The sequence below is a fragment of the Schistocerca serialis genome, chromosome 8 (genome assembly GCF_023864345.2).
Source record: "Schistocerca serialis cubense isolate TAMUIC-IGC-003099 chromosome 8, iqSchSeri2.2, whole genome shotgun sequence".
Classification (NCBI taxonomy): domain Eukaryota; kingdom Metazoa; phylum Arthropoda; class Insecta; order Orthoptera; family Acrididae; genus Schistocerca; species Schistocerca serialis.
This window is the reverse complement of record NC_064645.1, coordinates 39,555,511-39,579,962: the sequence shown is the minus strand read 5'-3', so window position 1 is coordinate 39,579,962 and position 24,452 is coordinate 39,555,511. Positions and strand designations below refer to the sequence as shown.

The following is a 24,452-nucleotide window of genomic DNA, read 5'->3' as shown; positions in this document are numbered from 1 at the left end:
AAAAGATATTCTTGGGTTATACCACCTCCAGCATCTCTGGGAGTATAATGGGTGAGTAAGTAGGTGACTGTAAAAATGAACTATTTTAGTATCAGATCCATAGCCTATGATGTTGCTAAGCTGGCTGGTGACAGGCATGATTTCATGCCACCCCTGAGGGCATGGACATACATGTATGCATATACATATAAAAACAAAGATGAGGTGACTTACCGAACAAAAGCGCTGGCAGGTCGATAGACACACAAACAAACACAAACATACACACAAAATTCAAGCTTTCGCAACAAACTGTTGCCTCATCAGGAAAGAGGGAAGGAGAGGGGAAGACGAAAGGAAGTGGGTTTTAAGGGAGAGGGTAAGGAGTCATTCCAATCCCGGGAGCGGAAAGACTTACCTCAGGGGGAAAAAAGGACAGGTATACACTCGCACACACGCACATATCCATGTGCGTGTGTGCGAGTGTATACCTGTCCTTTTTTCCCCCTAAGGTAAGTCTTTCCGCTCCCGGGATTGGAATGACTCCTTACCCTCTCCCTTAAAACCCACTTCCTTTCGTCTTCCCCTCTCCTTCCCTCTTTCCTGATGAGGCAACAGTTTGTTGCGAAAGCTTGAATTTTGTGTGTATGTTTGTGTTTGTTTGTGTGTCTATCGACCTGCCAGCGCTTTTGTTCGGTAAGTCACCTCATCTTTGTTTTTATATATAATTTTTCCCACGTGGAATGTTTCCTTCCATTATATTGATATGCATATACATACATACACAAATACACCCACATTTATGGGCAGCACTGTAATTTGTAAACTGTACAGGATATTTCAAACTTAGTGAAGGCATCTCTAGTAAAACTTGTCTGATGATTTAATTTTAATTTTTCACAATAATATATACAATTCATCACAGACATGACCAAAGAAATCTGATGTCTTAAACTACATTTCTGAATGTGCAGGGGAACAAGAAAGAAAGATTTTGTTCCCATGTAGTGACGAATATTGAACTTTGGTGGGACTGCACAATTAGTCTCATATCTACTAAGATGTCACTCAAACTCTGTTGACAGCACAGTTCTATTACATATGTGGAGTTCTCAGAGCTTATTTGATCTGCGATCAAAGTTGCTCAACAGCACCATTAAAGCTGTCTCTCTGTAAATTATACCTGTGATTCTAAATTTTTTTGTTTTATTTTTATACATGTTTATTTTCAATGTGCACTGACTCCATTTCATTTTTACCTGACCCATGTATTCAATCAGTACAGTCACTAATAGAATTGGCATTGCAGTACAATATATACCTTATAAATACTACACATGTTCTGACTACTTTGTGGTAAATTCCTTCCCTTTGTTATATGATGAAGGAATAGAAACCACCAACTTCGTATGTGCTGAAGAATAAATTTTATTTCAGAACTGTACAACACACACATGAAGAAATGAAATGTTGTGTGACTAGGGCCTCCTGTCAGATAGACCGTTCCCCTGGTGCAAGTCGTTTCAGTTGACGCCACTTTGGCGACTTGCGTGTCGAACACATGAAGTACAAATAAGGGAGGAAACTGCGCAAAGACAAAGTTATCAAATAACATAGATCAAAGGGTCTGCAAGTCAAAACTCAAAGGTACTCCCTTTGTGGTCAAAAGTCACTACAAATTGAAAGGCATTGAGCTGCAGACAAGCACAATGAAAACAATGCTAGATATATTCAGCTATTGGTCCAAGTCCTTCATCAGACATAGAAAACTCACAAACATTCACACAAACCCAGCTCATACACATATGGCCACGGTCATCTCCAGGCACGAAGATTGTTATTCCATATTGGATTTTCCATTGTTTGAGCTATGTGAAAATATGTCAGTGACAGAAAGACATAGTTGTTTACAGTAGGTAGTGAATGTTCTAAAATTTCAAATTTCTGCGAGATATGGAAAAATGAAGAAAGGTAATGAGTTATCTGACTTGCAACACATTAGTTTTACTAAGAAAGAATATTGGGTTAAAAGATTACAGCTTAATGGTTGGAGAATTTACAGTCACCTGACTTACAGAGGATCAGCTTTATTAAGGAAGCATACTGTATAGAGCAATTAGTAAGAAAACTTACAGTGTGTATTGAAAAAATATCTGATCGTGTACAAAAAATTGGAATTTTGTTTCTAGACATGAAGCAATGCAATGGAAGTAGTCATTTAACATACACTATTTTCATTTAGTTTTATTTTCTTAGAGGTTTGCCTGAACTGAAGTGTAATTGAAGGTGTATCACTACATTTTTGTTCTCATGTGAATAATTTAGGAGTAAAGGAGACAACCCCCAAACAGCACACACACTCAGTGTGTTGCTACAGTGTGCCAGCTGCAGTTCAGCAGGTAGACTGGGGCAAGTGGTTGGATTACATGGAATGGGGAGAGGGAAGGAAGACGTGGTAGGTGGGAGTGAGGGTTGGGGAAGGATGGCTGACAGCTCAAGAGGAAGATAGCAGGTGTGCAAGACAGGGATGTGTGAAGGATGTGCCCAGGACAGAAATGCGACACATGGGCACTGGAACCAGTGAGTTTGTGCAGTGTACGATGATGAGGAGTGGAATGGCAGGGGCTGCAGGACAGAGGAAGGAGAGATTGTTGGCCACATTGTGTGGGTGCAGTGGCTTAAAAGAGATAGAGGACAGGAGAACTACATCATTGAGTAAAACAGAAGTGATATCTGTCGTTCCCCAAGGTAGTGTTATAGGCCCTTTGCTGTTCCTTATCTATATAAATGATTTTGGAGACAATCTGAGCAGCCGTCTACGGTTGTTTGCAGATGACACTGTTGTTTATCGACTAATAAAGTCATCAGAAGATCAAAACAAACTGCAAAACTATTTAGAAAAGATATCTGAATGGTGCAAAAAGTGGCAATTGACCCTAAATAACAAAAAGTGTGAGGTCATCCACATGAGTGCTAAAAGGAATTCGTTAAACTTTGGTTACACAATAAATCAGTCTAACCTAAAAGCCATAAATTCAACTAAATACCTAGGTATTACAATTACAAACAAGTTAACTTGGAAGGAACACACAGAAAACGTTGTGGGGAACCAAAGACTGGCAGGACACTTAGAAAATGTAACAGACCTACTAAGGAAACTACTTACACTACACTTGTCCGTCCTCTTTTAGAATACTGCTGCATGGTGTGGGATCCTTACTAGATAGGACTGACGGAGTACATCAAAAAAGTTCAAAAAAAGGCAGCACGTTTTGTATTATCGCAAAATATGGGAGAGAGTGTCACAGAAATGATACAGGATTTGGGCTGGAAATCATTAAAAGAAAGGCATTTTTTGTTGCCATAGAATCTTCTCACAAAATTCCAATCACCAACCTTCTCCTCCGAATGTAAAAATATTTTGTTGACACTGACCTACATAGGGAGGAACAATCACCATGATAAAATAAGGGAAATCAGAGCTTGTACGGAGAGATATAGGTGTTCATTCTTTCCACACGCTATATGAGATTGGAATAATAGAGAATTGTGAAGGTGATTTGATCAACCCTCTGCCAAGCACTTGAATGTGATTTGCAGAGTATCCATGTAGATCTAGATGAACATGGTAACTCCCACTTACATAGTCCAGAAAAGCTGGTGTGGGACAGGGGTCCAGTTCTGCCACTGAGTGGTCAACTCTGAAAGGCCACCACCAAACTGTGGCCACAAGCATTCTGGTGGTCAGGTGATTGGTGCTCCTGCACACATAAAATGTTGTGCATGAATTGTAGCATAGCTGGTATGTGAAATGGCTACTTTAACATGTGGCCCCACCTCTGATGGAATAGGATAAGACTGTGACAAGACTAGATTAGGATGTGCTGGGTGGGTGTTATACCCAGATCTTCCATGGTCGTACGACCATTGTGGCAATGGGTGGGCAGTGGGAATGACAGGTATGGAGCAAGATATGAAGGTTGGGTGGTTGGTGACATACCACTTTAGGTGTGGTGGAAAGGATTGTGGGTAGGATATCCCTTATTTCCAGACACAGTGATACATAGTCATATGCTGCGTGGGGTAGTCGCATGGTCTGAGGCATCTTGTCAAGCTCTGCGCGGCACCCTCCATTGGCAGTTTGAGTCCTCCCTTGGGCATGGGTGTGTGTATTGTCCTTAGCGTAAGTTTGCTTAAGCTAGACTAAGTAGTGAGTAAGCTTAGGGACTGATGGCCTAAGAAGTTTGGACCCATAAGACCTTATCACAGATTTCCAAAAAAATAGTCATAGGCCTGCCAATGGACATCGTTCACTTGCCCCAATCTGGGATGATATTGTGTAATAAGGGGAGTACAACTTTGCAATTAGTACTTGGTGGTGATGGGAATATTAAGGGTGTCATCGGATATGGTGTGGGAAATATGCTTGTGGACTAGGTTTGGTGTATAATGCTTGTCTGCAAAGGCATTTAAGAGATCTTCAGCATACTGGGAAAGACATGAAGATATCATCAATGAACCTGAATCAGACAATGAGTTTAGGATTTTGAGAAGCATAGAAAGGAGTCAGTCAGAAAGGCTCTTTTATGAAGTTGGGACCTGATGACAGAAGCATTTTTGTCTTGGTTACTGCAGTACTATTTTGTTTCAAGAGATGTTGAGGAGGTCCCTACTGAGTGACTGCAAAAATCCTCCCTCATTTCACTATACATTTAACCATGAAAAACATAAACCTGTGAATATTCTTCTGGTATTTATTTCCGCCTTGAATACAATCAGTAAGTGATGGTGACAAATTAACCAGAACGCTCATAGTGTGGTGAAAGGATCCATTAAATAAAAACTTTAGTTTTAGTTATACTAGTGCAGTACTCTTCACATAATTTGTTGCTAAGGTTATACAACTGTACATAGCAACTTATCTTTCCAGAACTCAACCCCAATGAGGCATAAAGAGATGCATTTCCTTCATGTTCCACATTATGCCAACAAAGTTTTTGAGTTCTTCACTGCACTTATGAATGAGAAGTTAAGGTCCCGTGTTGTGGTAAGTGATAGACAATAATAGTAGTACAAACAGTAATAAAAAGAATAATAATAATAATGTATTCATGTAATCAGAATAAGTGATGATTAGTTAGTCCATCTGGTTACAGACACATTCTTACTTTTAGTAAGAATATCAAGTGCATGTATAATATGCAGAGTGATGAGGTAACTTGTAAAAGCAAAGTGTAATTGAATTAATTAGTTACCAAAAACAAAAGATTGCACAGAAGCCTCTCCAAGATCTTAAGCATTCTTAATAAATATTTATATTATATAATTAAAGTCACTAACAAGTGCATTGTGAGACATATACAAAGACACACAACTTTTATGTTTTGTGTTGTATTTATAAGATAACTAATTCAGTTGTTTATTCAGGTGCTGAAGTCTTTAGATAGTTTCGTATAGGCAGAAGATAAGTCAATAAGAAAACAGCTCTCTCCCCTTTCTTTATTTAACACAGTAACAAATCTCCTAAATGCTTAAACAGGTACACTGAGCTCATTCTTAGTTTATGTGATGTTAACTTCATTTTAAATATGACAAGAAAAGTTCTGGTAGAATGTAAATAATTTGGAATTGGATGGTCTCCTTTATTAACTACATTTTATCTTTTTACCCAGGTAAATATCAAGGAATCTTACATGTAAAGGAATCTTATTTGTTAACATTTCTTTAAAGTGGTTCTAGGTCATTTACGCAGATAAAAAAGCAGAAGTACACTGTGTACAAATATTTGTGGTATTCTGTATTTCATGTTCCTGGAATCTGAGTTGAGTTTTTTTGCTGCAAGCTAATTTTCCAGTGCAATGTTCTGAGCCTCATGTTGAAGCTAAGACTCCATTCAAGTATGAATAATGCCATAGCAATTTAGCTTCCTGCATAATATGTAGGGATCTGTGGAATCTGATGCCTTTGGAACATGACTGGAGACAACAGTAGGATGATTTTTCTTTTTTGCGTCTTAAAATTGAAAAATTATTAAAGAAATAGACACCTTCAAGTACCTAGGACATAAATTAACCAACATAGGAAACATCAAGGATGAAATTTCAGAGAAAATAGAAAATTGTTCAATTTTTTTTTATAGTGTGTTGGACATAATTAGAAATTGCAAATTCCTGCCGAAGCAAAGATCATGATGTACAAGTCATACAATCTTACTGATCAGAATGTTGGACTTGGACAAATCTGAGCAGAATACAAGCAACAGAGATGTGCTTTGTATGAGGAATCCTCATTAAAACAATAAGAGGCAGTATAAGAAATGAAATAATATGAAACATGCTGCACATTGAGCTCTTAAAAGAAACTATGGAGAGCGATGGGCTTATATGGTTTGGCCACATTAAAAGAATGGGATCAGAAAGATTTTTGAAAAGAGCCCTAGAATGGACAGAATCTGGACAAAGACCAGTTGGAAGACCACAAAAGCGGCGGAGAGACCAGGTGAAGGATGATGTGAACCAAAGAGGAGTGTAATGGGAGGAGGTGCTACTGTGGAAGAAAAGGGAGGCTCGGAAGAGGCTCTGTGAATGACCTGCATAAGCAGAAACATTTTAGCAAAAGAAGACCTCTGCCAGGGCACCCATATAATATAATGTATGGTTTTTACCTGTAGAACATTCTTTATAGAAAGCCTATTGAGACACATTTCGCAAGTTCTGGTCAGAAAAATGAACTTGTATTCTACTGTGAACCTCATTCTCTTTTTATTCCTTTCTCCCCTTTTTTTCTGTGTGACAATGACGACTGAAAGCAGCACATTGAAGCTGTAATTAAGTGTGATTTAATTTCCTTTATGCTTTTGCTGTTGTCCTGTTGCATATTTAAGCCTGCCTAGGATGTGCACCTCACTAGTAAGCCAAAACATTGTGGCGATCTGCTTGACAGGGCTTCGGTCAAGCTTTGGAATGCAGTACTGCAGAAATTCTGCATGGTGTGGACTCATCAAGTCGTTGGTAGGTTTCTGGAGGTACATGGCACTGTATGAGTGCACAGAGATCACAGAATTCCTCTAAATTATTGACTGGTAGTTTGAAGACACAGTGCTGGTGCCCAAAAACATCCTATTTGTGCTTGATTGGGTTCATATCAGGCGAACTGTGTGAAATGATCGTATGGCATTTATTGGCCGGGATATCCCCTTTGGGGTTTAGCGGCCATATTGCAAGTCTTTTTAGTTGACACCACTTCAGTGACTTGCACGTAAATGATGATGAAAATGATGATGAAGGACACACAACACCCAGTCCCCTGCTGGGAATCGAACCCGGGCCCCCTCGTGTGGTAGGTGGTTGCGTTACCACTGCACTACAGAGATGGACCGTGTGGCAAGGATGTTATCTTACTGAAAGATGCCTTTGCCTTCAGGGAAGACATCGAGCATGGATGGATGCAGGTGGTCAGCAATAATGTTTGTGTGCTGGACAGTTGTCACAGTACCTTTGATTACGCAACAGGTGCCCAAGTGAATGTCTGCCATAGCATAATACTGTTCCTACTAATGTATGTTCATGATGCAGTGTATATTTTGAGCAGCTGTTCACCCGGATGACAACATATCTGGACATGACTAGCAACCTGGTGTAAAAAGAAACATGATTCATTCACCCTGGTGACATATTTCCATTTATACACAGTCAAGTCTCAGTGATCCGGTTCCCATTGCATTTGTCATTGACAATGTTGTTGGGCTGCATTGGAATATGTAGGGTTCATCTGCTGAAGAGTCCCACATTTGGCAATATGCACTAAATTGTGTTCTCTGATACACTTGTGCTCGAAGTGGCATTTTACTGCACCATTGGATCTGCCACAGATCACTGCTTATTCTTCTTTACAACACAGACAAGTCTCTGACCTCCATATTCTGTGATGAAGCGTGGACGTCAGACACCTTGTCACCAACCCATAGTTTCACTATCCTTTGACCTGTTTCTGTAGATACTCGTGACTGTATGGAGCAAACAGCTGACCAGCTACACATGACCGAGATGCTCATTCTCAGGCATTGTGGTATAACAATCAGCTCTTTGTTTGAGTTCTTTATGTCAGGGGATTTTGCCATTTGCAATCCTTATCCTCACTAGAATGATTTTCGATTTGTCTCTGCCTTGCTAAAATACTTTCCTTATGTAATGTGCCTGCAATGTCACCAGGCAGCTTTCAGCCTCACGGTGGCCTGTTGTCATAATGTTTTGGCTCATCAGTGTATGTCTTGAAGCACTGACACACCACAAAGAATGGCCTCTTCATGCCAGCCCAATATTGTGCAACTCAACTAGAAACTATACCACAACCACAATAATTACTGCTTTTTTTTTTTTTTTTTTTTTTTTTAAAAAAAAATAACTGAGTGTTCCAGAATAAGATTTTCACTCTGCAGTGGAGTGTGTGTGCTGATATGAAACTTCCTGGCAGGTTAAAACTGTGCTGGACCGACACTCAAATTCAGGACCTTTGCCTTTCGCGGGCAAGTGCTCTATCAACTGAGCTACTCACAACCCATCCTCACAGCTTCAATTCTGCCAGTACCTCATCTCCTACCTTCCAAATTTCACAGAAGCTCTTCAGCGAACCTTGCAGAACTAGCACTTCTGGGAGAAAGGACATGGCTTAGCCACAGCCTGGGGGATGTTCCCAGAATGAGATTTTAACTCTGCAGTGGTGCTGATATGAATGTGTGAATTCCTTGATGGTTGCACTTTTGAAACTAAAATCCATTGATTGTGTACATAATGTCCACTGAAGTATGTGAACTGCATCTATATTTTGTTACTTATCAAGGGACACACTTTATTGCCGCTATTGGAAAGTCATCATCAAGCCTGGAAACTAATGATTGCAATGTGATATCATATTCCTTAAATCTGTCACCTGTGATCTTTATTTCAACCATGACACTATGTTTTTCTGTTCTCTTTTTTTACTTTATTTTAAATAATGTCACTTATTGTTTGTGTTTTATTCATAAAGAGTTTTTATTTTTTAATTGTTTAATGAATGAATTATGCTATTGCTGTCTGCATACTTCCAGTTGATGATGAGTTATAAAATCATACTATGGTGAAACTTGGTCAGGGTTGCCACAAGTTCTTGAGATCCAGGACTATCAGGAAATTTCAAGCATGTCAGGGAACTATCCGGGAAATTTGGAAAAAAAAAACTGGAAAAATCTTGTTTTTGTCTCACTAGATGAAACGGTTTGTTTAGTGCGATGTCACGCATCGTTGCTGGCTGGGCGCAGTTGAGTACGCGCACCGCTTTCCTACTCCTTTATTCTTACTGCTTCTACCACTCCCCACAGTTTGCAGTCAGTGCTGCCACCACTCCTTGCCACTAGCCTAGTAGCTGCCAGTGAGAGGCAGGGAGGCATAAGGAGTGGTTTGTTTGGATCTGATTCTCAGAGACTGTTTCTGGCTGGAGACAATGCTCATGTGTGCATGAGATGCGCCCGAGTGATTGTGTGAACATGTGTGTGCTCTCATTTGCTGACAGAGGTTTTGGCCGAAAATGTAGTTGTGAGAGTGTGACTGTCTTTTTCTATGTGCCTGTCTGCAGCTCAGAAATCACCTTTATAGTGAGTTGCTGCCTATCCTCATTAGTATTGATTCTCAAATGATCTGCACAAGTCATCTGTTGCATGGATTGATCATCGCGGTCTCATTTCATCAACACGGTGTCTGTGACATGTGAGTAGCTGGCTACGCAAGTGGACTTCCCTGACGGGCCAAAACCACAGGCAATTTCGGTGGATAACTCTTAACGAATCGGGCCTGCCGATCTGAAACCTACTGTTTCCCGCTAATGTGCAAGCCTTGCCCATTGGATACAGTCTCACTGATATGTTTGTGTGTGGTGTAATGCAGCAAATTTTCATGGTTTATCTGTGGACCCAGGAATGCGGGAAATTAATTCTTAGTCATCCTGTATGGCATCTGTAGTGTTATTCTGGAAAGGTAATGGATTTCAGGAACTGCAACTGTCTCACCACAATAACATTGTACGGCGTGGCATTTATTCTAGCATATTTTTGACACTTTGAAAGTAGTTTATCATCCACACTTCATAATAGATAAAGAGAAAAAAATTGTGGCAGTTGCTGACAGTTTGCATGCTATGTACTCATATATTTCTTGAAAGAGGAATCCCACAATACCGGTAAAATAATAGACATAACACATTGGGCAATCAGCATCAATAACAAACATAGTAACACCAAAATGTTATTGGTGGTCACGTGCTGTGTTGTTTTACACAAGTCTTTCCTGCCTTACACACTTCTCTCAAGAGGCCTACTTTTTTTTAAGGGTAGTTCTGAAATCGGTGAAGCTATTTTAAAACTGTCTTGCGACTCCAAGGGAATGCATATTTTTTCATCAAATGTGTTTTGTTTTATTGAAATAAAATAACCTCAGTGGTCTTAATAAAACAGATATATATTTTTTGGCTTGCTTTCTCCATGTAAAAGCAGTTCATTACAAAAGATGTTAATGTTAGTACTTAAGATTTTTGCTCACACATTTAGAAATACAGAAGTCTTTCAATTTTTTTTTTTTTTTTTTTTTCAATTTATGTCTTTACTTACCCTTGAGATCTCAAAATTTGCTAGGGAAAAATGCTAAAACTTGTCTGAAAATTAGGGAAATATCAGGGAATTTCACTTAGAGTAACTTGTGGCAACCCTGTTGTCTCACAGAGATAACACTTTTCTAGTACTTGGGTATTTCACAAAAGTTATATCTCATGTTATTACTAGAACCTCCCCTAAAGCCCTCTTTAAACAGCAGCTGTTTTAACACTAGTGTCCCAATGGATACATTCACTAATGTTGTGTGTTATTACTAACACTTTTCTTTCTCTTTTGCAAAGTACAATACTAAGGCTAAAAATTTGCTTCAGAAAACTTTGTGTTTATCTTTATTTCAGAAATTAATTAATTCAATCATTTGTGTTATGTAGATCCCATCAAGAAGGAGAACCTCCACAGATGTGGAGTGAAGTGAGGTTTAAATTGAAAAAAGACAAGTAGACCATGTAAACTTAATGTATAGACTGTACCAAGAATAAACTACCCTTATACTCATTAATGATATTTTTATTTATGTTAGTTAAAGTCAGCTGAGTAATTTAGAAAAAAAGCAGCTATTTTGGGGAAAAACTACTGCATCTTTAGTTATAGTAAATGGCTTTTCTTATTTTTTAAATATCATATTGGTATCTTAATGTTTGCCTTGCTATTTTCCAAAGAAAATGTTACCTACACCTCTTTTGGCCTGCTTAGAATTCTGTAATACTTGCGAAACAACTTTACAATGAATACTACTACTTGCCATGAGTCAGCTATGTGAATACACAACATCTTTTGTTGGAAATATAGCTTAGTTTAAGACTAAACTGTAGAGTTGTCTGTTAGTCATCTCCTTCTACTTCATTGACTGGCATCAATACAGAGTTTATCAAGCAAAGGAATTAAGTTTTTGTTACACTGATTTTGATTATAATATGGTTCATATGAAATTTTTTATATAACATTGTGTCATAATATTTGTCTTTTCATGGGATTGCGCTTGGGTAAAACATAGATCATGGACTTCTGCATTTCTGACACTCCTCTTGGTGGTGGTATCTAGGAATACTCTTCTGTTATGTAAAACTAGAGAAAATCTGTGCATGCATATTATATAATGCCACATTTCTTTTTATAAATATTGTAGTTAAAAAGAGTACTGACATAACCAATTATGAGATGTCATTTCAAATAAGTCTAATGTTAGACATTTGTAATTAATTTCTAGTTTCACCCAAGTATCGATGACCTGAAAGAAACTGTGAACCCAAAAATACTGCCAAAAGAATATGGAGGTTTCATTCCAATGGCTGACATAATAGGTATGTGCCAGTTTGAATTATTTATTACAGTTAAAATCTGTTGTTGTGGCAGGATAGTAACTTACATCATTTTACTATATTTCACTCTCTAGTGTGTTATTTTTTTTCTTGATTTTTTACTTAATTCACTGTTCTCACACATTTGTAATTTGCCAGCTAGTTCTGCTCTGTACTCTGTGCCCTGGGGTTGTGTCTAGGGTGCAGCTCCTGTCCAGAGTCTCTAACCTCATGTGGTTGATACGGATCTTGCACAAAGCTTTGCTGCTTTTATGTCTATCAGAGTTTTTCCACTTGTAATTGTCTCTTAAAAACAATATTAAAAATGGAACTACAATCAAATAAAAACAAAAATACACAGAATGTTTTAGGGCAACTCCAACAAACTTTGAGGGATGACACAAAGACGATCATTTTTTGGTAACCAACATACACAGTCTGGTCCACCACCAGTTATGCACTTGGTGATGATGAGTACTACTACTTAGTCACCTGCTGTGTAGCTCTTAGTGAGGTTGTTATTCTGTGAAATCATTCCACTTCTCTCATTCAGTTTGTGGTGTTGTAATACTGTGTCCTCAGTGATGTGCATCTTACCAGTAGTGCATTCAGCTTGTGCTGTTATAATACTGTACCTCAGAGGCATGCATCTTACTATAGTCCTGAATTCAGGTTTTCTAACTGTTCTGGTATACATACACATTGTGTGCTTTGTATCAAGCATCGTTACAAAAGCAGAAATGTAGCAGAAACAAAGAGTTTATTATTTTTTTTTTAATTCTTTACCGACTTCCAGTGTATGTCAAACCTTCTGACAACATGACAGAAGTCAAGACACAGTAGTTACTCCGAATGCTGCCCACAGTAATCCTAATACTGGAACAGTAGACTTGGTAGTGAATGAAGAGCAACATTAGTTACCTGAACTCTTCCAAATTCTACCTGTTTAGTTCTTGCATTGCCTCAGAAACCAGATAAACTTTAGTAAACCATACTCCACTGCAATATGAAAGTAATGTTCCAGAACTGCTGCCCCTAAGGCTATGTACAAACTAAGCCATTATTCTTCATATTTTTTCTGTCACAGAAGAGCAAATTGTAGGCTCATATGACAACATTATGGTCACAAATACAAAGTTACTGATTTGTCTCTGTCAGAGTTTCACGTTTTCTGAATAATTTTAGAGTCATACTTTGACAAGGCCAGTAGAATATCACACCTAAGTAATTTCTGGGTCTATCATTGTTTCCAGTAATTAGGCCAATTGCCTGTTCCATCTTAAAAGGTCATTGTTGAGCCAATCTTACTTTGAGAAAAATTTCAACACTGGTTTTGTCAGTCATTCTTCTAGAATTCTATTCACACACTCTTTCACCAATTTCTATGTTTCTCTATTGCTTTGTTGATCCCTTCAACTTTAAGTTCTTCTCTAACTTGTCAGTCATTCCTTATCTGGTCCCAGTGTGTGCAACTTTTTGCTGCACTTAGATATCTCATTACAGCAGATAGTTCTTTAAACTTTATTTTTGTTTCCTTTCCTAACTTTTTATTTTAAGGTTCTATTATTAGTGCTCCATATACACTTAAATTCTTCAAGCTTGTTGTCTATATTGCTATTATACTTGTAACTTATTTGGTTTCTTAAATAAGTAAAACTGTTAACTTGTTCAATTACTCTATTATTGATAAAAATTTTTGATGCCATTACCATCAAATTATTAATTGAGATTTCCATATTATTTTTTGTCCAACAGGTGCAACTAATGAATGACACACTGTAATTTCATGTTGTAATCAAACACACACACACACACACAAAAAAAAGATTTTCTGCAAAAAGACAGCGGTTTGTGCTTCCATAGTATGATATCTGTATTCCAGGATGTGCTCCTTGTTTCTATTTTCTTAAGATATTATTAGTGAATGTGTTAAATAATTTCAGTGATAAATTGTACATTTTGTCAAACATGCTGATTTATAGGTATCATATCTGGAATTCTTGCACCTGTTTTAATCATATCTTAGTGTCTATGTACGTATCTGTCAGAATATTTTGATATGTTCAGCATAACCTCTTTTCTCTACTACCTGTCATAGTAATTGCCTATTTACATCATCAAAGGCTTTTTATATAAATTATAGAGGCTATATGCATTCCACATTAAAGTTACAGCTTTTCCCCATTAACTGTTTTATAATAAATACTTGTCAGTGCACTACCTTCAGTTCCTGAAACCATTCTGTTTTTCTAAAATGAATATTTCACTTATACCCTGTAGTCTCTTGCTAATCATTCTAGTGTATATATATTATAGGCCATGACTATCAAACATACCCCACTAGAATTATCACAGTTATTCCATTTTACTTTTTTTTTTTTTTTTTTTTTTTTTTTAAGTGATGACAATTGTATTCCTCCATACACTTATTATAAGCCCATTCTTCCAGTACATATTAAACACATGGAGCATCTTCATCTACATCTAAAACTATATGACTACTCTTCAATGGTGGCCCTAGGGGAAAACTGAACATTGGCGATGAATCAAATTTGTGAGACCCCTTTCACTTTCCAGTCAGAAAGAAAATGTTAAATGAGCTGTATTATACACTAATAATAATTATACACAAATTTTATTATTATAACGTATAAGGATTATTGCAATGACAAAAAGTACATGTAACAGGTATACATTAAAATAAATGAAAATTCCGGCTTTTCACCTCACTTATGTCATAGTTGATACCAGCTGCTATTTCTGCTTTAATTGATAGTACTGACAACACAGATAGTCTTTCTTGACACACCGTGCTTCTTAATTAATTTTAACTTTGAGAAACTTCTCTCGGCAAAAGCTGTATAGACCGGTACTGTGAATATTATTCTGATTGTTTTGTAAAGATTTGGATATACTTCTTCCAAATTATTTTCTAATATGTGCCGATTAAGTTGTTTTGCATCTTTGATTGTGTCCTATAGGATGCATTTTAAAAGTTTGAGCTCCTCATAAAGTTCGAAAGGCTGTATGTTGCTATTTTCACCTTCTCGAAGTATTGTACCTAAATCATAACAGTGTTTGCGAAGGTCATCCATGGATAACAATTTCAAATAATTCATATTGTAAAGAAAACCAAGTTGTTCAAAATATTCATTGAGCACTTTGAAACAACAAACAGTGTCAAGTATTATAGTGTCTATCATTGCGTTAACTCTGCACTGTATTTCAGCAGATTGCGTAGGTTCATCAATCTGTTAATAACCTAACATTCGTTTTTTTCTGTGCTATTCTTTTTTTAAACTGAGACTCAATTTCATAACTACTTCTTTCTACAAACAATCAAGCTACTGCAGTGCCCGTTACAAATCTTGTCTTACAGATTTCTTGAATCCAGTCACAAAACGAATGTAAAGTATCAATAGCAACTTTCAAGTTGACTTGAACAGATTACCACAGTTTACTTACATTGTTGACATGTAGTAAAATCTCATACTACACATGTATTGCAACAATAAACTCAAAAGTTAACATTTCCTTCAACACAGTCGCTAAGAGTTTCAGAATCATCAGTTCTATTTTTCAGGTCACTCACACTTTCGATGGTATCATCAAATTGCAAAAATATCACTTTTACAGCTGCAATTCTACTTTCCCATTGTGTTTCAGACAGAGGTTTCAATGTCAATTTCAATTTAGTTCTTATAAGGTCCTAGTGCTTGCTTGATTTTGTAAAAAGCACATAGGCTTTATTGATGAAGTCAAAAAGTATTTCAGCTGTTGTAGAAGTGTTAGCAGCATCTAGCAAAAGCAAATTCCAACAATGGCATCTGCGTGGCGTGAACAAAGCTATTGGATTAATGTTGAGTATTCTTGTTCTAACACCTTTATTAATGCCAATCATATTGGCACCGTTATCATATCCCTGTCCTTGACAGTTTTGGATGTGTAGGTCATTATTTTCTAGTTCATTTAAAACTTCATTTGTTAAATACTCTTCCATTGTTTCTGGGATGGCAATAAACCCAACAAAATGTTCCTCTACCTCTCCAGTTGAGGATTTACAAAATCTTAATGTTATTGACATTTGTTCCACACAGCTCAAATCCCTGGTACAATTGAGCATGAAGGCATAATATTTTGCTTGTCTGCCTCTTTTTATAATTTTGTTGTTAACAGATTTGGACATTACTATAATTAATTGATTTTGTATGTCATGGCTCAGATAATGCTTAATAGTTGCTTTTCCTTAATGTGTTGCAAGTGCTCTTTTAGAGTTATATCATATTTGGATAACAATTTAAATAGATCTATAAAATTTCCACTGTTTCCACTGTCATTTAGGTTAAGGGATTATCAATGCCCTCTATACATCAGATTGGGTGAAGCTAAGTATTTTATAATATTGCTCAGTCTCCCAAACAAGTTGTACCAACACCTTTGTGATTCCCTAATCAGTCACAACATCCTTCTTTTACCATCTGTGTCTGCAAATGTGAAAAAAAAATCAACATGGAAAGCATTAAACTTTGTATTGAGATATGGAGAAGCTAACCATCTGCAACGTTACTTTTTGCCATTACTCAGTTTTCTAGTAAAATGTCTTTTATTGGCATCTTTGGGGTAGCTTTCATCAGGTTTCTCTAGGTTTTGTTGGGGACCATTTACTGGAAATACCCACTTTCCCAGATCTAATTCTATAAATGACTCTCTTATACAAATGGTTTGTTCTTGATTATCACTGTTGAAGTCTTTATTCGGTGCACAATCTCAGATCACAGCAGTTTCATCCAACTCTGATGCTGTATCAGAAAGGGTAACAGATTCATTTGACCCTGAAGCTCATTCTGTTTCAGAAACTAAAGACACTTGGATAAGAGATTCATCAGAGGCCTCTGGAACAGTTAAACCTGCAAGTTTCTTAAGAAATTTCATCGTACTTGAACTCATAGCTTCGTTGGATATAATCGTCTCTGCTTTTCTTTTTCTTTTTGATGCACTGGATTCCCATTTTCTCCCTTTGTCTCTGTCTCTAGAGGATCCTCCAGACATGATGATGTGAAAAACATTTTGTGCTTAGTACGCTGATAAGTACAGTAGGATACTTAAAGTACTCAGTGTCATAGTATAGAGAGAATAGGCTGTGTGATTATCATACATGGCAGAATATTTTTTTTTTTTTTTTTTTTATTTTGTCATGTATGATAGCAGCCAAATAAATATTCCAAGAAATGTTTTTGTGTACTGGCTTACCATAGCATGGTGTTCCTGTAGTATGTATGGCTGAAATTGGTACAACCACACCTTCAGAGATAAAAGACTTGTTCACTTCTAACAGTTTAATAACTTGAAATAAAAGTGAAGTGTCACTTGGTAGGATTGGTTTCAGAGAGCTGGCATTTCTGGCCAAGACAATGCTCTTGCCTGTATTGTCTCTTCCACAGAGCATTGTTGCATTTGCTTGTTGTTGGATCGAAGAGTCAATTCAGAAAATCTGTGCATACCAAGTGGGCTGTGAATATGTATGAAGACAAGTAAGTGTATTTTCTGTTTAACATGCATCTTCTTTTAATATGGCAATCAGCTTCCTCTCTAAGTATATAATTTAATAAGTTATTTTACAAAATTTTTTTAGTCTGTATGAACGACTTCACAGCAGAACAGTCTCCCTCGAGTCCCATACATTACTGCCGTCTAGTGTGCATGTGCTGATTCGCAACAGGTATGTCCCTGCGAATCGTGTAATGTAATAGGTCTACTGGGACCAGTCTGCAGTCCCAGACATGTACGCTTGGTGCACTGCCGCATAGGCGTACACCTTAGATAATGTTACCAGGTGACCCTAGATAAATATTACTGCATTCGTACGGAAATAGAGACAAACAACTAAGTAGCTAAAATTTTATCAGCTTCAACAACTTTCTTGCAAGACCCCCATAAGCACGAGGCCAGCAGCAGTCACTGATGCCTAACATTGCCCACTGCTACTCTGCAGTTCACACTCAGCTGGCTGGCAGACGTTTCGTCGAACCACTTTCACTCTATTTTTCGACCATTCCACACTGAAAGAGCTCATGGGAAAAACAAACACTTAAATCTTTTGTGTGTGCTCTGATTTCACATGTTTTATTACAATGATCATTTATTCCTATGTAGGTGGGGGTCAACAAAATATTTTCACATTTGAAGGAAAATGCTGGAGATTAAAATTTCATGAAGAATTCTCGCTATAACAAAAAACATCTTTGTTTTAATGACTGCCATCCCAACTCGTGTATTATATCCACGATGCTTTCTCCCCTACTTCACAATAATACAAAAAGAGTAGCCCTTCTTTTAACTTGTTTGATGTCCTCCACCCAGCATATCTGTCAAGGAACCCACATTCCACAGCAGTACTTTAGCAGAGGACAAACAAGCATAGCGTAGGCAGTCTCTTTCATAGATCTGTTGCATCTTATAAGTTTTTTGCCAATAAGACGAACTCTTTTGTTTGCCTTCACCACAACATTATCTATGTGATCGTTTCAATTTAAGTTGTTCTTAATTGTAATTACTAGGTATTTAGCTGAATTGATAGCCTTTAAATGTGTGTGATTTTTCATTTAACCAAAATTTAATGGTTTCCTATTAGTACTCATGTGAATGAAGTTACACTTTTCATTATTTAGGGCTAATTTCTACTATTTGCACCACACAGATATCCTGTCAACATCATTTTGCTATTGATTTTGATCTTCTGTTGACTTTACTAATGGTAAGTGGCAGCATCTGCAGACAATCTGAGATGGCTGCTCATTTTGTCTCCTACATAGTTTATGTAGATTAGAAACAATAAAGGGCCTATAACATATCCTTGAGGAACATCAGATTTCATTTCTGTTTTACTTGATACCTTCTGTCAGTTACTATGAATGGTGACCTTTTTAACACAAAAACATGAATCCAACAACAACAAAACAGTGCGCATGCAAGTGCCTGCTGAAAGCAAAATGTGTCAGCTGCTTTGGATAAAGACTATGGAATACTTCATAATGGCAAACTGCTTCTGATGAGTGTGACGTCACAGCTGTTCACATTTTCATTTTGAGCAGTTTCCAGTGGACTCATGTGCATGCGCAGTTGACTAGTGTATGAGCAGTACCTTCTCCTGCTTGTGGCTGCAGCAGTAGCAAGAGGCAATGAAGCCACCCAGAAATTTTTTTTTTGGCGCACCCAAGCTACCAAATTCGTGCATGCCTAGAGCAGTCTGGATTGTAGTTGGGAGGGGGTAGTGACCTGTGTTTATGTTTGGTCATTTTGTTGTTTCCTTTTTGTTTACAGTTCCATCATCAAGTGGAAACAAAATGGATTTCTGTGACTGGGAACTATCAAGTGAATTAGTATAAATTCACATAATTATGGAAGGCTAAAATATGTTACTGATTTCAGTTGTCTGATATTCTTTCCATGTTTTTGGCAGTCAAGCATTAATCGCCTTGCGCAACAATGAAGTTATTTATTTCAGGTCGCTAAATAAATGTGGCTTTTATTAACCTTTTCCACAAATGCAGTCAGTTTATAAGAAACACAGTGTTTCATTTCACACTATTGGCCAGGTTCACTCAATTTTAAGTGCACACTTTCATCTTCTGGCACATATGGCATTATGCCATAATAAAGAACCAAACATGAGACAAAACAGTACTGGTACTCCAAGAAAATTTGCATCCTGAAAAGCACATTGAAAAGCTTAATATCAGGTTGTCGCCTACTTCATTGTGAATCTGGGTGTACGAACATGTCCTTTAAGCCGAATTAGCATTTTAGTATGGTTTACAAAATTCCTATGTTCTTGTAGTATCCTCTGATGTCCTATTTTTTTCATGACATCTTGTAATATCTCTTAATGCTATATGTGTATGAACGTGCGAGCTTCTTATGCCATTGCAGCTGCCCACATTAGTAACACCTGTTTTCTGACACCTGCTAAACGAACCCATGTCTAAGACGTCGCAGAAAAATATTGCAAATAGTTCTTTGAAAAGTGTTATTTTCAAAGGAAATTTCCTTTTGTGCAAGATGAATTATGTTACGTGTCAGAATGTACAATGAATTTCTTCAATCACAGACTCTCATTTAAAACTTAACACTTTGAGTACCAACCTCTTAGAATAATTTCGAGCTCAGAAGACCAGAAATTGTCATTGTTTAAAATTTTATTGGCACATTTGTGTGATGTATATAAAGTGTAACAGACACTAAAAATACCAATATTATATATGAATCCTTAGCTTTTCTTATGCTACACTATGTACATTAATTTAAACCATCAACTTTTCCCATTTGCGTGTTCACGCTACTTAAACGTGATGTTGCTATTGGCTAACTACATCACATTCTATGCTGTGAATATCTGTTGTAACTGGCTGGTGAAATCAGTGAGATGAGCTATGATTGGCTTACAAAAGTGCATTGCAATCTCTGTTTCAGTACTTATGCAGCATATTGTAATATGAAAATATGCAGCGTATCATAATATGAAAATATGGAGCATACATGTTGCTGCATCTCAAAGATTTTTCCAAAGCACGTCCCTCTCCTCCCCCTCCCCCTACCACCCCTTTCCCCATTGCTGAGTTTCATTTTATAGAGTGCCAGAAAGCCTACGCTGGTGTATAAAGACTTGACCATTCAAAGGATTAATATTTTTACGGGTCGGAATGAATGTACAGTGTTGCTTATCATGGAAAAAGTATATTTTCACCTTGGAAGAAATGTATTTTCATGTGGGAAAAAGTGCGTTTTTAAATGGGAGATCCAGAAAAAATTCGGGATTTTTTTTTTTTTTTTTTTTCCACGTATACACCCTGAAAAATCACCAATCATATCAGTTTTTAATTGTCCAGAGGCCAAAAACCACATAAAAAGCATAAATCAAAACCAAATCAGATTATTAATTTCCATGTGATTGGCGCAAAACATGTTCAATATGCTGTCCACCATTTCTGCAACAATGTGAAATCAAGAAACAGCATGTTCCACAACTGATCGAAGTGTTTCTGGGGTCACATTAAGAATGTGTTGCACAATGTGTGCCTTCAGTGTAGCTAGGTTTACAGTTGGAACACTGAACATGACATCTTTGAGATAGCCCCACAGCAAGAAGCCAAGATTAGGATCAGGTTATCGGGATGGCCAGGTTGTAGGGAAATGGTGGCTGATAATTCCAGCTTTTCCAAGATGGCAGTTCAGCAGCTGGTTAACTGGATCTGAAATGTGCAGAGGTGTGCCATCTTGCATAAAAATGATCTCATCCACACATCCAAACTGCTGGAGAGCTGGAATGACATGGTTGCACAAAAGACACTCATAGTTCTTACCAGTGATGGTACAGGTAACAGGACCGGATTCACCTGTCTCTTTGAAAAAATATGGCTCTTTAACAAATAATGCCATAAACCTGCACAACACAGTGACCTTTTCAGGATGAAGTGGTATTGGTTGATTTGTGTGTGGATTTTCCATTGCCCATATTCAACAATTCTGTGTATTGACACATCCGGTCAGATGGAAGTGAGCTTCATCTGTCCACAAAATCTTCCACAGTCAATCATTGTCCACTTCCATTTGAGCAAGAAATTTTAAAGTAAAGGTCAGTCTTGCTGTCAGGAAGCAACTTGTGCTCATGGGTATGTCCAATGTTCAGGCAATTCTCCATGCACTGCACATTTGCACACCTCCACTCATCTCCTCCTGCATTGCTGTGGCCACTGCTTCCACTGGCGTTGAATCAATTTGTTTCCTCCTTGTACCAGGCTGCACACCAAAAGAACACATCTTTTAGGATTTTCGAATCATTTTCTCCAGACCCACGACAGTCATCGGACCAAAGCTTGTTTTCAAATCCTTCAGGGTCCGGAACTCCTGCAGAGTGACGTGTGCACAGTCATTATTCTTGTAATACAGCTTTACAAGCAGATCACAATCCTGCATTGAGACAGCCATCGCAAACGTCACAGATGTGAAAGGAGGAAAAGCCATGTACCTGGCATGTTTATACCAACTTCAGTGGGTCATGCACATGACAGATGTTCTCATTTACGTATTCTGGCACATACAGCACCATCTATTACTCAATTTTCACACTATTTTTTTCTTCTGTCATTGGTTTTCCCCCTTCTCCGATAATATTCCATTGCAATTTGACGTCATTCTGATCAGAGGTGTCATTTCTACAGCGTTTTGAAAGTTTAACTTTAATTATAATCATCCTGTATTTCAGAAGAAGGCCATCTCCCTGAAACCTTATGTGTTTATTAGTCCTTTTACTGCGCCTGTCTATAGCTCAACATATCTGCTATATGGTGAATCTATTCTTTTCATAATATTCTAAGTGAGAAAGTTATTTTTCATAATCTATGTGGGACAAATTCTGTTTCAGCGAACTTCAAAAATGTTCTCAGAAGGAAGAGAGATGTTCTTAAATCACTAGATGATATGGAGATAGACCTGAATTATAAAACGTCATACATTACCGATTTAGAAGATGAACTAAGTGGTGTTGCAGGAAGCTTCCGAAAACTTGAGGTGGACTAGAATTACTGCTGTATTGTGTAATATATTTTACATCAAAATTAAATCAGTTTTATATAAATGTGACTGTTGTATGGCATTTCTAAATGTCTTATCAATTTTACATGATAAGAGCAGGATAAAGTAGTCATTTTTGGTGGTTTCTTTTCCATGTGAATTCTTGCAGTATTAGAAATATTTGTGTATCGTAGTGACCTTGGGAAACTGTTCTCCCAGTCTGATCTCTTCTGTGTTTTGATATGTTTTGTATTATTCTTAGAACATGGTTGAACTTTTATGGTCCTATGACATTTCACAGTTTAACATATTTATCAGTTCACTGACAACTACTTTAAAAATCGTGAGTTATTGTATCTGTAGATCATTAAATGAAATAGCTCCAGTGTCATTTTGAGAAACAGTTTTTATTTGTTTTCAACTTTACTATACCAAAACATCAGAGAGGATTCAATTTCTTTGATCTACTGGATGCTTTAAAAATAACAGATCAAAATTATTTAACCAAGAAATAACAGCAGTTCCAATCACAGTAATAAGCACAAATTCCAGAGAAAGGTATATAAAATAAAGATAGATTAATTCATTATTTACAACTCCTGCTTTGCTTTAGCATTACCCGATTTGAAATAAATATATACATGCATTGTATAGCAGGTGCTTCATACTTGAATCTTATTCTAAAAAAACACCTGATGTGGAATGAACACAGGTTATGTATTTATTTATGTCTTTAAAGACACTTGAGATTTCTGCTTAGTGCTGTTCTGTTTATATGATAAAATAACTGAGTTGAGTTGTGTGAATTATGTCTGACTGTATGTAATTATAATTTATTCATCATTATCAGTAAATGAAATTTCTATTATTTTATAGTGCACTTTGTTTGTTATAATGTTCATCAAAACTTTTGTATATACATTTCAGTCTTATCATGCATAGTTGACTATGTAAAAGATGTGACTTATGTACAATTTATATAAATATAAAATACTTTTGATAAGTACTATTTGCCTGGTGGTAAAAAGTTACCAAGAATGTAGTAAAGGGAGTATCTGAAATGTGCTCTGTAGATATAACAATTGTGTTTAAGAAATGAACAGAATATGTTTGTTAATGCCATCAGAAATGATTGCATTTATTCAGGGAGGTGTTTGTTTATCTATACTTATAAGCATTCAACGTGAAAAGCAAAATAAATTCTGAGATATTTGCAAGAAAATTAAGTTATATGTTTTCATTGTAAGTTATGGATTTTTCATCTAGAGAATGTAATCACAGAATGATAAATTTGTTTTGATTATTACTATCTTTTCACTGAGCCTGTAAGGCTAACTAAAGGAAATTTCAGTTCATCTTAAGTTTCAGTACTAGGTACAAAGAACTAAATTTCCAAGAATTTCAACTTATGTATTTTTATAACTAAATTTCCAACAATATCAGTTTACATTATGTATTTTTTATTTCACTATTCTTCCATGCTACAATTCATCAATGTGAAAGAGTGCTGAATCAGTTCTTTCTATGGAGTATGAAAAACTGACAGAAGAGAACTGTTTCTCAAAAGCATGTGTGAATTGTTAATGCAGTGTCACAAATTTCAAGCATGCATGTGCTTAACCATACACACACAAACTTGTGTTACGGTTTCCAGGCCATAATTTGATAGGTACAGCACTTACTAATATTTGGCAGGTGCTGTTATTGAAAACTTAAGTCTCTTCTTAACCACTTAAAGAAAGCAGTCTGCACATAACTGTGAATTGTGTATGCTGTAGGCAAGTTTGCCCATTCTTACTATTTTGTGGCACTGGTGGTACTGCAGGATGATTCATGGATCCATTTATTAATTCACACATAATTCAGGTGAGCCTACAGGGATGTAAAGTTTTACATTGACAGTCAGAAGTAATTGCTGCTGGCAGAGTACAAGTAAAGTTAAGTTCAGTGTCCTGGCCCCAAAG

General features: G+C 36.9%; 1 protein-coding gene across 1 annotated transcript in view; it reads left to right on the top strand.

Annotated features, from left to right (window-relative positions):
- Positions 1-22,561, top strand: part of LOC126416512 (clavesin-2) — a 143,788-nt gene extending 121,227 nt beyond the window's left edge. Inside the window, exons 5-7 of the mRNA XM_050084254.1 lie at positions 4,910-5,026; positions 11,829-11,922; positions 22,340-22,561. Coding sequence (XP_049940211.1) covers positions 4,910-5,026; positions 11,829-11,922; positions 22,340-22,494 — 366 coding nt within the window. The 3' untranslated portion in view covers positions 22,495-22,561. The remainder of the gene's footprint in view (positions 1-4,909; positions 5,027-11,828; positions 11,923-22,339) is intronic.
- The last annotated feature ends 1,891 nt before the right edge of the window (positions 22,562-24,452 follow it).